General features: G+C 37.4%; 1 protein-coding gene across 13 annotated transcripts in view; it reads left to right on the forward strand.

The window, feature by feature from the left end:
* The window catches only part of TASP1 (taspase 1), a 260524-nt gene that overhangs the window by 216459 nt on the left and 27447 nt on the right, over nt 1-16618 (forward strand). For 11 of the 13 annotated variants that reach the window (XR_002515230.2, XR_002515229.2, XR_002515231.2 and 8 more), the window contains one exon: nt 14826-14899. Coding sequence is in view for 6 of the 13 variants with exons in the window: in XM_021921239.2 (XP_021776931.1) it covers nt 14826-14899 (74 nt within the window). In the remaining 7 variants the exon portion in view is untranslated. Of the gene's footprint in view, nt 1-321; nt 8033-14825; nt 14905-16618 lie in introns of those variants that run through there. The other 2 variants (XR_004179009.1, XR_002515226.2) reach the window with 2 other exon arrangements.

Genomic DNA, 16618 nt, shown 5'->3' on the forward strand with positions numbered 1-16618 from the left:
TGAAAAAATTAAAAACCCAGCCCCCACCATATCCCACTTCTCTTCCTTCCTGATTTTTGTTGGAATTCTACTCTAACTTGAAATAATATTTTAAAAATTATTGTACTTCAACACACTATTTCTTGATCCATTAACTTTATATAATGTCTATCAAACATTCCTCACCACTTCAACTATGTAAGTTGAGGAAAGTTCATGCACTGTTTTCTGTTAGTCTGTTTTCATGCACTGTTAGTCTGTTTTCTGTTGCTTATGACAGAATACCTAAAACTAACAGAATACCTGAATGATTTGTAAAGAAAATTAATTTATTTCTTACAGTCATGGAGGCTGAGAAGTCCAAGGTCAGGGGGCTGCATGTGATGAGGGCCTTCTTGCTGGCGGGGACTCTCTGTAGAGTCCATAGGGGCACAGGACATCACATGGTAAGGGGCTGAGTGTGCTAGCTCAGGTCTCTCTTCCTCTTCCTATAAAGCCACCAGTTCCAGTCCCATGATAACCCATTAATCTGTGAAGGTATTAATCCATTCATGAGGGCACAGTCCTCATGACCTAATCACCTTTTCAGGGTCCCACATCTTAATACTGCCATATTGGGGAATAGGTTTCAACATGGATTTTGGAGGAAACAAACATTCAGACCCTATAGCACTTGCTTTTCTCCTTTTCTCTTCCTCCTTCACTCTCCTACCTCACCTCAATCTCTGTCAACAATACCATTGTTGTTACGATTATTAACATGTGCCTTCTTATATCTATGCTTATCTCTGTAGTTTGATCAGGGGTTGACTCTAAATAGTGTCAGTGACCAGCATTGACAGCATCAGGATTATAATATAAATAGTGCTCACTGCATACCCTAGAAGCAGAAGATCGGACATGTAGAGATCAGGGTTTGTCATAAAACCTCTGCCTGTAAAAGGAGACTGTTTCAGTCATTGAGATCAAGTGGATTCTCCTTTCTATCAATTGCTCCAAATTAGCTATAAAGTAATTTGCTTCATGTTTGGACCATGACTTCCATTTATTGCTTTTTCACTGTCATAAGAGTATAACTATAAACTCCTGGCTCCTGGATGCTCAGTAATTTCCAGTAACAAGAAAGCTCAGAAGTCTTTCTTTTCTACACATCCAAATAAAACAAAACAATTTCCAAAATTAAAAAAAAAAAAACTGCTGTATATTGTTAATCACTTTTTTGGTCCCAAGAATAATATAATCACACAATCTCCTACTGTAGCCTTTTCTGTGTCCACTTTCTTTTCTGAAAATCATAAATATTTTTCTCATTACATCACACAAGCAGTTTCAGTCAAACCTCATTGCTGCTTGATGGAGTTTCCTGGAAGCCGTTAGGTAGACTCTCCTCTTGACAAATACATTAGTTATCAGAGCTCCAGTGGGCTGCTTCCAAGGTGATATGACTCAAGTAATGGACACCTGTGAGGTTTGCCCTTTGTCTACTGATTCATGAATAGAATTGGAGAATCTCAGATATGAAGGAACTTCCAAAGTCCACTTGTGTGACCTTGTTACAGGTGCTTTGTCCATAGTTTGTTGAATACTCCTCCCTTCAAGAGGTGGAGCTCAATTCCCCTGCCCTTGACTGTGAGCCAAACACTGCAGACTCGCTTCCAACCAGTAAATTTATGGCAGAAGTGACAGTGTCCGATTTCTGAGACTAGGTCAGAAAGGCATTGTGGCTTCCTCCTTGGGCTCTCTGTTGAATCACTCCCTCTCAGTGAGACCAACTGCCATGTCATGAGAACACTCAAGCAGCTGTGTTTTAGAGAAGCCCACTTCGCAAAAAACTGCGACCTCCTCCCAACAGCTGCTTCTGAGGAACCAGGGCTTCCTGCCAACAGCCTCAGAGATCTGAGTGAGCCTTCAGATGACAGCAGTCCATGGCAGCATCTTGACTGAAATCTCATTGGAGACCCTTTGAAAGAACCACCCAATGAAGCCACTGCAGAATTTCTGACCCACAGAAACTGTGAGATAATAAGTGTTTGCTGTCTTAAACCACCACATTTTGAGAGAATTTATTATGTAGCAGTAGATAACTAATAAGCCTTTTAAGCCCTTCCGCCTAATGAGCTGTGATGACAAATCAAGGTGCTCTGTTGCCATCTTTAGGCAGCTTTTGGATTTTCGTTTTCATCAGTAGATCCTGATTCTCTTTTTGTGTACCCTCTAGGACAAACATGATGCGTGTCCTCTTCAATGCAGTCTCTATTCAAGTTTACCTCACCTCCAGCCTTTCCTTCTCTATTTGTCCCCTCAGTCCCATCTCCGTTATTGCTCCCAGAGTTCTTTCTATATAACAACTGTGCAGCTGGCCCAGAGAACATAGCCATAGGTCCCAAACCAGGGGCAGGAGAGAAGACTTCCCCAAAGAAGAAAGGGCAAAAATGAGAACTTGACCTAGAGAGCCACACCAATCCCAAGATTAGAAGGACACTGTTCAACCCAACAGTGACATAAATATATGTAATTAGTTTACTGTATGTCTAAGCTAAATGTTGAATCTTCTTATGTATGCTAAAATAAAACAAACATTGTATCTCTTACTGTTACTTCCATGCTCCCTACCTTTAATTTTTCAGCAGGCAACACACACGCATACACACATGCATACACGCACACTCCCCCCCCACACACACACGCACACACACCCTCTGCTGGTGAATTTCCTGTAGCACAGATGGGAGCTACCTAACTTGATGGGAAATGGCATCCCCTGATCTGACCTCAGAATATGCTTTCAGTGTTATTTCTAACTCGTCCTTTAAAAAAAATTGACAAATAATTGTATATGTTCATGGAGTTCAACTAGTTTTTCTTTTCCTTCGTTCATTCTCAATATCTTAACTCTGGCCACCCCAAATCACTTGGTCTTCCAAAGAGTTATTTTTGCTTTTTCCCCCAATAACTTGCATATGCTCTTGCTGTGTTAAGCTCTGGGCCAATAAAAGTCTTTAAAACCCTGATCAAATGTGAATCTTCGAATCCTCTGGAAGTCCTCCCCCCAGGTAATTTGCTCCTTCCTTGTGCTCTGTTAGCACCATGCAGTTGACATTCCTTCTAATAATGACTGTGACACATCCTAGCCCCTTCTCGTAGGCCAGCACTTCTTAATCTTTTTTTCCGAACTCAGTTATTTGAGAGGAATAAATTACAGGTCTTTGAGCTCCAGTGACACACACAGGGGTTATAGAGGTTTGAAATATCTTCCCAGGCACTGGAAAATTCCATTGCTTCTAAGAATCATAACACCAGTCAAGGGCAGAAGCCACGTCATATTGAACTTAATAGGCTCCCAATAATTATTGGATGGATGAATTAGGTGCCAAATGGAGTTTCTTTATTGATTATTTAGCAGAAACTTTAAAAGAAGTTGACTCTTCTTCTAGAAAAATGAAATATAACAGAATATATCCTCATGTTCATAAAAAACAAACAATATTGGTTGGAAATGTTGGATAATGAGGAGCATCCAAGAACTAGATGATTTTGAGGCAGTTTAAAGGGATCACAGAGGAAAGTCTCCACAAATAGCCTTGTAAAAAGGACAATTAGGATGTGAACATGTTTGCAACACCCATCCTGCGACCTCCTACCTCCAGATCATGAGTTGCTGACAAAGCCCAGCCTACAAATCGCTGATTTAACGCAAAGCAAATGCTTGTCCCCGGAATGAAACAGCTGAAAAGAATTAATTTTCTCTCTGCTTTTAGAGAAAAAATAAGCCAATATATTTTTACCTGCTGAAGTACAATTACATGTGCTTTCCAGGCCTCTACAGAAGTGCTTTATTGAGGCTGCCGTATATAGTATGGTTAATAAATGGATAAACAAAGGCATATCAAATCAAGTCTTCTGGTGAAAAAATGAGTTCTTTACCATTTTAAGCTTGTAATTAGATACAGGTAATTAGAATATATGCAAATATATAGCATAAACAGCCAATCTTAGTATATGAGTTAATTTCCTATTTTGCACCTTGTACCAAAACGTGTTGTTGGGAGCCTGGTAAACCCTGTGAAGTTCAGGGGTGTCTGCCAGGGAGTGGTCAGTAGGAAGCAGTGAATATGGAGATCAATGAGAAACACATTCCATATATTTAAGAAAAATCTTAAACAATTCAGGGTAGGAGGCATATGGGCTCTTAGAGGTAAAAAAAAAGGCTGTGTATTTAGCCAGTGGCGTTTGTGCCAAGCTTGTGTTGGAATTCTTCATCCTAAACAGATCTGAGGCCCACAGTTCATCCAGAGCCTGATTATGTGATGAGCACACATGGGAATTGTTACCTTGCCATTAAGTTAGCCCCACCTTACCCGGAGAATAACTTCAGGTTCTTTCCTATCGACAGATGTGTTCATAATGCTGATAATTAACTTTCGTACATGATACTGCTTCCATTTGTGCAGCTACCCTTTTATCCAGTTTTGTTTTCATCTTTTACTATGAAATGTTTCATATATTTTTAAAAGAAGGACATAATAAATTTGTAAGTTATAAAGGACAATAATAAAATGAACACCTGTGGACCTGCCACCCAGCCTAAGAAATTGCCCATTACCCATATGTTTGAAGCCCCATGTGGGCCTCTCTGATCTTACTACTGTGCTTTCTCCCCATCCTTTACTTTGTGTTTACCCCCTGCTTTTCCTGAAAGCTTTTTTCACACTTTTGTATATCTCTAAATAATACATTGTTTAGTTTTCCTTGATTTTAAACTTTATATAAATGGTATATCATCATATGATTTATTTTATGAAAATTTTTGCATGTTCTCATATAATTACCTGAAAGGATAAGGAGTTATCTTATCATTGTAGACATAGCTCTATCAAATCAAACTGTTTTACTGTGGCCAATTAGAACTTAAATGCAGTGTTTTTCTCCCTCTTTTCAGAATAGGCAAAGTTCTTTATCGAGTGCTTTGTTTTGTTGCTGTTACCAAAGTATGCTGTGGTTTCAAAATAAAAAATGTTAAATTGAATTGGTGCTTCCTGGAACATTAAAAAGATAAAAGGTTATTTTACTGTAAGTTAAAATTCCAAACCGCCTTTTGGTTTTACTGGTATTAAAAATTTGGCGAGCACATATAAACACACATACTTCAAAGGAGCTTCATTCTTAGGGCACCAGCAATATCACTTATTTCCATTACATGGCACACGCCACAGTGAGCACTTATGACTAGGCGTTTCTGCTGGGCTCACATGATCATAAAAATAACTGTCAAAGAGAAGGCAAATTAGCTTTTAGACTGGTAGTGGGAAAAGAGGTACTTATAGATGTTTGTCTGATGTGAATAACTTTATCTTAAAAATGGTTTTAAAACTTTGTTCTACGTGACAGTCCATTGTCATGGTTGGAAGCTCATTTCTTTAGTGCCTCAGCAATGTTTTGGAATTGTTACATCTTCACTGTAGTGAAGATATCTCTTAAGAGATAAGCCACATTTTAGTTCTTATTTAAGGATCAGGTGGAAAGAAAAACATTAAGTAACTTAGATGCAAGGTGAATAAGGTAGACATGATATTTAAACTTTTCAACGATGAAGAGTAGCATTAATCTGATGAAGTAGTGCTCTGAGATTAATATTTTCAGAATTAGTTTTGGTTTTATAATACAAAGATGTTGATTGCAAGTATCTATAATCTGCCACTTTGTTTATACCAGAACTTTCTTTCCTTTAAATCATGAATGTATCTCTATACATTGTATCACTAATATACTCTGAATAATGGAAATAGATTTTCATCTGTAATTTTCTTTTCCATCATGAGAAGTATAGTTCTAGCGATTATCTTGCCAAGAATTGTTATTTTTTGGCTCAGAAAGTTTTCCATCTGAAATATAGAATACAAACATTTATGAATAGAATTCTAGTGACTATGTAATTCTTATTACACTCAGGAAATTTTATAGTCAGTTTCATCTGCTCCAAGGGTAATAGAGTTTACCATGAAATAAATCCTAAAAAAGTATTTGTTGAATGAATAAAATTGTGTTTTAATAAAACTTGTTTTACTGAATGGTTTTGTGTTCACCAGAGAACTTCCAAGTCCCAACCAAGTGGCCCTCTGTTTCCAGCAGCTTCTAATACAATAAAAGGATAAAACAGGAAGATAATTGAAGTGTCCTCCAGGGCTTGTGTTACTATTTGACCCACATCGTCCTCTTTTCAGTCAGCATCCTTCATTATTTAGTCTCGAACAAATCTGAACAAGCCTTGGAAAGAGGGAATGATTATTTTCTTGGCTTAGTGTAACCAGGATTCTATAGAACTCAATCCCCATTGCTCCCAAGACAGTTAAGTGGTGAAAGTTTTTCAGGGAAGCATGCCAAGTCAAAGTTTCTTCACGGCCATAATGGGACATGCATTATATGAGTCTTAAGGATTCTATGTCAAGACAGTAAAGCGTCTTTGCATTTTTTTTTTTTTTTCCTAAAGATAAATCTCCTACTGGTTATAAAGACCCTAACAACCAGGGGCAAAAATCTACAGCTATAAGAGGAGGCTGTGTTATTTACAGTGCCTCATTCTTCCCACTTAAAAAATGAATTTCTCTTTATTCAATAAGGAGTAACTTAAATACTGTGCAGAATGGCGTAGGGCGTGCCATTTGACCTAAGGCTCAGGAGTGACAGCTTACTTGGCAACTGCCCAGCCCAAGACAGTTCTGATTTTAGAGTTCTGTTTTCCTTGCAAGCCAGTCTGGGATGTGAAGCCAAGCACAGAGGTTTTAAGTGGGTGTGGGAGCCAGTGCAGCTGGGGGTTGTTAACAACAATTGGAGGACAATATATGTATATATATCTTTAAAGAGGAGGAGAGTGGCTGATGACTTCTTTCTGGTCAGAAAAATGAATCCATTTGGATAGATAAAACTTACTTGCAACCTGGTAAGGAAACTGTTTTGTCTGACTTAATTTAAACAGGGTGATATGTGGATGATTTTGAAAGAGAAGTATCCTAGGGGAAACATCATGAGATAAGTAGCTTATAGCTCTTTTAACCCATAAAGCTGGTGATTTAAATGCCACTAGGAGGCAAAGCCTTGCATTGGGGATTAAGGGCTGCTTTATATAGCAGAGCTCCACCAAGACTGAAGTCGTACCACTGTTGGGCATATACATTTACTTGTTCCAAATTCTTAAATACAACTTTCTGGAAAGCCTAGCTTCTAAAATTAAGTACAAATACATCGTGAAGGTTCTTATAATGCAATTAATCCATCATTGATGAAGTGCACACGTACAGCTCATCTCTGTCTAAGCCATTCTCCAATGTTGAAACAGGATCAATAGTGTGTACCTTTTCTCACATTGCATTTGTATGACATGATATGTTAAGAAGCCACTTGTTGGAGAATTCTGCCAAATCTGTGTCCATGTTTCACATGTTGAACCTACTCAGGAACTTATTTTAGTGTGTTGTTAATGTTTTCTGATGAGAATCTTTTCATGGTCTGGACATTTCTAGAAGTCCCACAAATCCCTGGGCTTTGGCCTTCTAAAGAACCTAAGCATTTTTCAATCAGCAGTTGAGGTTATAAACAGTTACTAGTCACTACCAAAGGAAAATGGTAATTACTGAAAGGCTAGAAGCTTCTCTAGATGGAAATAAGCTTGAGCTTGACCACACCAAGACTGTTATAGCCAGTGCTTTCACAGGCTCAGATGTGTCACTTCAGGCCACTCATTTACCCTGCATGTTGCCTGAGTTCATGGTCTCCCTCATGTAATAATTATACCTTGAAAAATTCCAGGGCTATGAAGTAGCGTTTCCCAGGTTTGCTGTATTATTAGAATTATCTTTTAATACTCTTACCATAAACTTCAATTTTCAGTATATGGAAGAATTTCAGATTAAGTACTCAAAATCAGGAGATACATTATAGACTCCCAGATATCACTGATGGTAAATGCTACTCTTTTTTTTCCTCGCTCTGTCACCAAGGCTGGAGTGCAGTGGCATGATCTTGGCTCACTGCAAGCTCCGCCTCCCGGGTTCACGACCTTCTCCTGCCTCAGCCCCCCTGAATAGCTGGAACTACAGGCGCCTGCCACCATGCCCAGCTAATTTTTTGTATTTTTAGTAGAGATGGGGTTTCACTGTGTTAGCCAGGATGGTCTCGATCTCCTGACCTTGTGATCCACTCGCCTCGGCCTCCCAAAGTGCTGGGATTACAGGCATGAGCCACCGTGCCTGGCCAGTAAATGCCACTCTTTTACTGAAATTGTAAAATTTTATGTGTAACCATATTTGAGCAAACTTTGTACTACTCTTTGCTGAGTTTTAATTATAATTTATATTTAATTAATTTATATATTATATAATATATATAATTTATTTATATGTAAATTAAATATAATTTAATTATGAATTAGGACTTAACTAACAATACATTTTGTGTATTTGTGAGTAAACTTTACTCACAAATGTCTCTATTTATTTTTAAAAAACTTATAATGATTTTGACCTTTTAAAATTTCTGATGGAAAAGCAGCTTGAGGAAGTTGTCAGGTACAGTGTGTGTTTTGTTCTATTTGTTTTGATTGCTCTTCAAACATAGCAGGTTTTGCCTTAAGTATATGTGTTCAGTGTAAATTTTAAGTAGGGGCTTCTTCATGCCCCATCCTAAGATTTGGTTATGTTTTAAATAATCATGAGACAAGAAACAAATTGGAAGCTTTAGACTAGTTTCACATCATGATAATATATTCTAAGGAAGGACAATTAAAATATATGGTAAGATCAGAATATCATCATCTAAACAGGTAAGAAGTTCTTCATAGATATCGTAGATTAACCATGTAATCAAGATTTTTAGAGGCATTAAAAAATAGGAAATATATGAAAACAGGATAAATTCAGAAGTTTCAGAAGGTGGTGAAAAATAGATTGCCCTTCACTCAAGTTCCTTACTCAACTAGTTCCCTCTACAGGAGCAACCATTGCTGCCAGTTCCTAAGATACTTTTCCAGAGAGACCCTGTGTACTTACAAGCGTGTTCATACATGATCCTCTTTTATTTTATTTCACAAAAATGGCAGCACCATCTCTATACATTATTCTCCACCATGCCTTTTTTTTTAGCCAAACTATCTTGTAGATTGGTGTTTTTTTCAAACTGTAGCATGTCACGTTAATGAGCTCTAAATCAATTTAGTGAGTCAGAAGCAGAATTTTTAAAAAGCAATAAGTAGACTATAAAGAACACAGTAGAAGAGAGCAATACATTGCAAGTAGAAGAGCAATTATTACTTTGTGAAATTTTAGTTATAAATAGATGTGTGTAGTAAATGACAATGTGTGAGTTTTTTTTTGTTGTTGTTGTTTGTTTTGATTTGGTTTTGGATTTTACTGTGGTTTGTGATCAAAAAGGTTGAAAAACAGTGTAGTTGGTTCCATATCATCCATGTAGAGCTTCCTCATTTGTTTTTAATTGTTACATAGTGTTTCATTGTATACAGTACCATAGTTATACATATGTCCAATAGGCAATTAATTGGTTTCCAGTTTCTTGCTAATTAAAGCTACTTTGATGAAGATTCTTATAAATATGTTATCATATATGTATAAGGGCATATCTGTGGAATAAATATCTAGAAATAGACTTGCTAGGTCAAAGGGTGTGTAATTTTGATAAATAAAGTCAATCCTCAGTTATTCCTGGATTCTGTATTTGTTAATTTGCCTACTTGCTAACATTTATTTGCAATACACGAATCAGCATTTCAGCACTCTCATAGTCACTTGTGGACATGCGTGAAGTGGTAAACATTTTGAGTCACCTGATGTCCACATTCCCAGCTGAAGTGAACAAGACAATGTTCTGCCTTCCTGTTTCAGATCTTGTACTACAAATGTGTCCATTTTGTGGTCTATTTTGTGCCATGTTTTCCACATTTTTGCACTTTTTAATGATGATTTTGCCATTTAAAATTGTACCAAGCATAGTGCTGAAGTGCTGTCTGGTGTTTCAAAGTGCGAGAAGGTGGTAGTGTCTTGTGAGGGAAAACGTACATTTTGGATAAGCTTCATTTAGGCAGAAATTATAGTGCTATTAGTGGCGAATTCATTGTTAATGAATCAACAATACGATACACCCAAATAAAAGAAGAGGAAACTCACTGATCTGTATGTGATGCTGCTGCAGAAGGTGCTAAAGTAACATCTATATATGCAGCAATGGAAAAGATGGAAAAGCAGCTAAATTAGTGGATTCATGGAATGATGACCAATAAAAAAAGCATAGAGGATAGCATTGTTGCGTAATTTGAAAGCCAAAGAAATTTATGGGCGTGTTACCCAGCATCAGGAAAACGTTAAACTCTTCTTGGCTAGTGTTTATGCATATAATTATTTGCAAATAAATAAATAAATATTTTTAAAAGATTAAACAGAAACACATATAAAATAAGGTTATTTGTTGATACGCTGTTAAAAATGTTTTGACCAGAGATTTGCAGGAACCTAGCCCTGTGTTTTTCCTACCTGTAGTGGCTCATTTGTTTGCTAATTCAGTGTTCATCAACATTATAGAACATAATTACCACAGATTAAGAGAATGTTCTTCCAGACGGCCATGCTCCCACAATTGCTGTATGAATCTGCTCTTTTCTCCACTCCCAGCTAACACAATGTTGTTTCAAACTTTTTGATATCTGAAACCTGGTAGTCTGATAATAGTCTGAAACCTGAATAACGGTATCTTGTGATTTTAATTTGCATTTCTTTTAGTATGAGTAATGTAGACTATCTTTTCATATGTTTTAGAGCCATTCATATTCCCTTTTGTTCATATCCTTTTTGCATTTTCTTTGGATATGTGTCTCATTGATTTGTAGGGGATCTTTATATATTAAGAAAATTAGCCTTTTATGCTATGAATTACAAATATTTCCCCAAATTTGTCATTCATCTCTTGACTTGAATGGCAAAAACAAACACTATAAACAGGCCAGGCATGGTGACCCATTCCTGTAATCCCAGCACTTTGAAAAGCTGAGGTGGGCGGATCACCTGAGGTCAAGAGTTCAAAACCAGCCTGGCTGACATGGTGAAACCCCGTCTCTACTGAAAATACAAAAATTAGCTGGGCATGAGAATCGAGAATCACTTGAACCTGGGAGGTGGAGGCTGTAGTGAGCTCAGATTGTGCCACTGCACTCCAGCCTAGGTGACAGAGTAAAACTCTGTCTTAAAAAAAAAAAAAAAAGAAAGAAAGCACTATAAATATTTTTTAACTAGTCAAATATATTGATCTTGGCCATCTTTTATGGTCTCTGGGTTTCGTTATGGTTTAAAAGCTTTCCTTAAGAGAGATTTAAAATGTTTTAAGAGTTGTGTTTGGTGTTTGTGTTTGATGTTTCGTGTCTTTTGGTGTTTGTAAGGAATTTAGTCTTCTTAATGTGTAACAAGTATAAATCCTTATACTTGCTACACACTTATAAATACTTATACTGAGTAGATTTTAGAGTAATATAACAATGAAATACCACAGGCTTTGTGATTCCAGAGTCCAGCTTGAAATCCAGTCTGTGCGCCTAGTAAAATGACTTAAGCCACACTGCTTCCCTTCTCTGAGCCTCAGGTTCCCCATCTCTGCTTTGCTGAGTTCTGCTATGAAAGAGAATGCCTGGCACATCATAGATTCTCAGTGTTAGCTCCTCCTTGTCCTACTTCCCTGAAGTCTTCCACTAAGAAATAATTTGTTACATTAACTTGCATTATGCATGTACTACAAGTAATGAAATAATTTCTCTTTAAAAGTGTTTTGTAATTTAAATCCTAGACAATTTCTTCTGATATTTTAAAGCTAGCATGAATTAATGACTGATAACTGGTTTGAATTGTCATTATTAAAAAATGTGTCAGTACAATGCTTTGCCTTTTACTGGCGGATGGGATAAATGTTTGTGAAAACAGTGAAGAATGAATTTTTAGACATGGAGTTATTTACTTTAAAAACTCCTAAACACTATATCTAGAAATCTTATTGAAAACTATTCGTATAAAAATAATTATTGAATGAAGGTAATCAGTGTACCCTAATTTATCCTCTTTTGTAAGTCTAAATTTTTATGTTTATTCCATTTTTTGAAAGCAGACTACATTTATAGGGAGAATAATACATTTAAAAATCATTAAAATGATCTTTAAAAAATAAAGGGTAATGTCTTTATCCTTTGCTGTCATGGTCATATTGGGTATATTTTTATAATTTTTCTTGGCTAATTCCTGAGGAGTTGCGCCCTTAATATTTGGGGCATGAGGAAAAGGTGCAGTTTTAGAAATGCTTTAGCTTTGTATTTGAATAAAATTTATTGTCACCACTCTAGGAAACTTCGGTAAGACTTGAGTGCCTTTCCTCTGTTAGGCAAGTTAGACTATCCCAGACCTTGCTCTGGATGTCAAGATTTTTGAAGTTCAAAGCAGATGTGTGTGGATGAAAAAACATCTGGTGAAGAGAACTTGCTTCGTTGCATGACACTTTTCCTGCACTCTTCAGTGGAGCGTCTGTTGAGCAGGTTGGCAGGTTTGATAACTAATTAATGATGAGGAATGAGCCATGTAGCTGAGGAACTCCATTTTGCCCCTTACTGTCTCTTTCTTCCCCATATGTCTGGCAAAGCCTTCAGAGGCTAGGATCATGGATCACACAGTTGGGTCTCAACTCAAACACTTCTCTCCAGGCTTAACTAGCTTAGAGATATAAACAGATGGATGGCCTGGGGGACAGGGTTTAGTGTTGAGCAATGCCGTTTTATTATCAGGGACTTTTGAAATTTTTATTGGAGTGCATTACAACTTTAAAAATGCCTTTGAAAACTCCGAATTTTGATGCTATGTACTTGAATGTGACAGAGCTTTGTGAGCATCCCTGGATGTTTGTAGTTTTCTTTTTGTAACTTTTTATTTAGGTATAATTTTACATATACAGAAAAGTTGCAAGAATAGTGCAAGGGACACCAATGATTCCTTTTCCCAGATTCAACCAGTGTTTTCCTTTTCTTCCATTTGTTTTCCCATCCTCGCACACTCCTCCCTCTACGCGCACACAAGCACGCGCATACACACATACACACAAACAAGTAAGTGCATTTTTTCCCCTGAACTATTTGAGAGTGAATTGGAGACATCAGGCTCCTTTATTCCTAATACTTTCGTGAGTATTTCTTAAGAACAAGGCCATTCTACTAAATAATCACAGTACAGTTATCAAAGTCATGGCTTTTAGTATTGATATAACACTACTGTCTAACTCACAGTCCCTTTTCCAACTTTATCAATTGTCTCCATAATGTCCCTTACAACATCTCCCCCCACCACCAAGTCCAGGGTACAATCCAGGATGACACATTGTGTTGAGTTGTCATGCCTTCTTTAAACAGGAAGTTTCGCAACTTTGTGTTTTCTGACTTTGGCATTTTTGAAGAATTCAAACCAGTTATTTAGTAGAGTGTTGCTATTTCAAGTCTGTTTGATGTTTCCTCATTCAATTCTGGTTATGCATTTTTGTCAGGAATACCAAATACCACAGAAGTGTTGTGTCTCAAGGTATCTTATCAAAAGGCACATGGTGCTGATTTGTGCCTTAATTGGTGGTGTTAGCTTTGTTCATTGAGTTAAGTTGGAGTCCATCAAGTGTTTCCACAGTGAACTAACAGTTTTTCCTGTTATAAGGTTTTTTGGAGAGATACTTTGAAGCTATTTAAATAGCCCGTCCCTCTTCAGATTTCCACCTGCTAGTTTTAGCAACCATTATTTTCTAACTCTGTTATTTTTTCTATACTTATTAGTTGGCATTCTGCTGAAGGAAGAGCTTTGTCTTCTCCATTTATTTGTTTGGATCAGTATGGGCTCATTGGTTCCTACTTTGTTCAGTGGTTGTAACTCATTACTCTCATTATTTATTTTGACAGGCACAGATTTTTGCCAGTAAGAGCCCTTCGAGTTGACCCCTGGGTCTTTTTGATAAGTCTCCTTTACTCTTTGAGCATTTCCTTACTTTTCTGGTACAACAAGATGTTCCAGATTCACTTTATGTTTTCTCTGCCCCAGCTCTGGCAGGGACATTTTTCCAAAGAATCCTGGTTCTTTTTTTTGTAGAGAATGGTATTTAGAAATTAAGGGCTGGGTGCAGTGGCTCATGCCTGTAATCTCAGCACTTTGGGAGGCCAAGGCAGGTGGATCACCTAAGGTCAGGAGTTCGAGACCAGTCTGGCCAACATGGTGAAACCACGTCTCTACTAAAAATACAAAATTGGCTGGGTGTGGTGGCACATGCCTGTAATCCCAGCTACTCAGGAGGCTGAGGCAGGAGAATCACTTGAACCCAGGAGGCAGAGTCTGTAGTGAGCTGGGATTGGACCATTGCACTCCGGCTTCGACAACAAGAGCGAAACTCCATCTCAATAAAAATAGAATTTAAGATGTGTGTGTGTGCGTGCGCGTGTTTTAAAAGAAACCACACTATGGAATATTACATTTACTAAATCACTGTATACCGTATATATGAATGTGTGTGAGCATTTAATGTTACAAGAGTCAAACAGAAGAGCATTTATTTTACATGTAATAATCATAAGTTTTGACAGGAAAGAAATACATTTTTCATTTCACAGTAAATGGCATTACACAGTTTTAGTGATAAATCATCTTGACATTTATGAAGGAGCAAATGGAAAGTGGGGAACTGAGTGTGTTAAATATAAAGCTATCTTTAACTGTTCTATTAAAAAGCAAAGATTTATTTTCCATCTGTGATCTGAATGTACCTATTTGTGTTCTCTTTTACGGCAGTGGAATTTCTGTGGAGCCACACGACGGAGAGCATGTGTGTTGGATATATGTCAGCCCAGGATGGGAAAGCCAAGGTAAGCGGGAAAAAACTGGGTCATAACCTGAAAACCTTGTAGCCATCGCACAAACCTCTAACCAGCTAAGTTGATGTGGATGAATTTTTTCAGCTTTTCTTGGGCAGTAGCTCTATGATCTTTATAAGAATCTGAATAAGAACAGTTAACAATGCTAACAGCTCCAGAGAAAACTAGCATATCTATTTTGCTTTTGGTGACACAGCAAGGGAGCATTAGGAAAAGCCTGCCCACCTTCCCCTACAGCTCCCAGCTTCTTCCTTTTTTCCCATTGTGAATAAGTAGAAAAGAGGAAACTGGGATTTGGGAAGAGAAAATGGGAGTGAAGCTGATGAGTTGACATAGATGGATGATTGCAGATGGATGATTCTGCAAGGAGTGTTGGAATAAAGGAAACTGAGTCAAACAAGCTTTGACCCATCCTGAATGTTTAATGGCACAGGTGGCTGACATGCTTGCAAGTGTGACCCGTCTGATCTTTCAATGTGTTCTGTCATGCCCTGACATGGTGTCTCCGTGGGCAGAATCAAAGGTCTTTGTCCATGTGCCATATGCCCATGGCACTCATCCCTCAGTGAGTTACGGTAATCACATAGGCATCCACATCCCTCAGTGAGTTACGGTAATCACATAGGCATCCACGTACCGTCTCTAGAGTTGCTTGGCTTCCCTGGACTCATGATGGTTGAGCCTGGAGTAAGCAACTTGATTTGTGGGTTTTATTTTATATTGGCCTCATGTTCTTCTTGTTCATAAATTTTTTAGAAACAGCTGTGGCCTGTGATGTTTACTTGGCATTAAAGTCCCTCAGTTCTAAAGCTGTGAAGCTGTGCAGCCTTGTTTTTAAAGGAAATGATTTATTTTGCACATTTTGACATATAAAATAGGAAAACTTCTGATATGAACTGTCTGATACAAATTGAATCATAGATAAAGGATAAATATAATAAAGAACACTTTATTGCTTATTTGTCATGTAATACCCATCCCGACTGTCCTTTGTATATTATCCAGCCAGACTGTAGTTCCACAGAACTTTTGTGAGTAGTATAAAGAACATTTATTCAGACAAGGATTGGCTTGTATTGTGAAAATATTACTGAGATCCACCCTCCCCCTTTGCTTCACCTTCACCTGGTACAATATTCATATTGTGTTAGTAGACCTATTTCCTAAGAGAATACGTAAAAGATTGCTTTGTTTCATAATTTATATAGAATGGAAATACAATTACCTATTTTAAAGGTGATTTAAGGGTTTAGAACAGCACTGTCTAATAGAATTTTGTGTGATGTAAACATTTTATATCTCTGTTTTCCAACAGGGAAGCTACTAGCCACATGTGGTTATTCAGCACTTAAATGTGGCTAGTTTGATTGAGGACCTGAATTTTAAATTTTACTTAATTTAAATTTAAATAGCCACATGTGACTCATGGCTACCATATTGAACAACACAGGTTTAATGAATAAGTATGAAAATGGTTATTCATATTTTCAGATTCATTTCTTCTCAGTGACAAAACAGTTCCCATACATAAAACAAGCCTGATAAACCCCAAGAATCCTTGCATAAGAGTAGCTTGCAGCCATTTCAGTTTCTCTGATGCCTTACATATTGATTCAGAACTAAGATTGCTTTTTAACAAAAGAGCATGTTTGAAGTGGACTTCAGCACTGAAGCCAGTCTGGTCGGGTATGATAATGTTATTAAGTCCCT

The sequence above is a fragment of the Papio anubis genome, chromosome 16, assembly GCF_008728515.1.
Source record: "Papio anubis isolate 15944 chromosome 16, Panubis1.0, whole genome shotgun sequence".
In the NCBI taxonomy this organism is placed as follows: domain Eukaryota; kingdom Metazoa; phylum Chordata; class Mammalia; order Primates; family Cercopithecidae; genus Papio; species Papio anubis.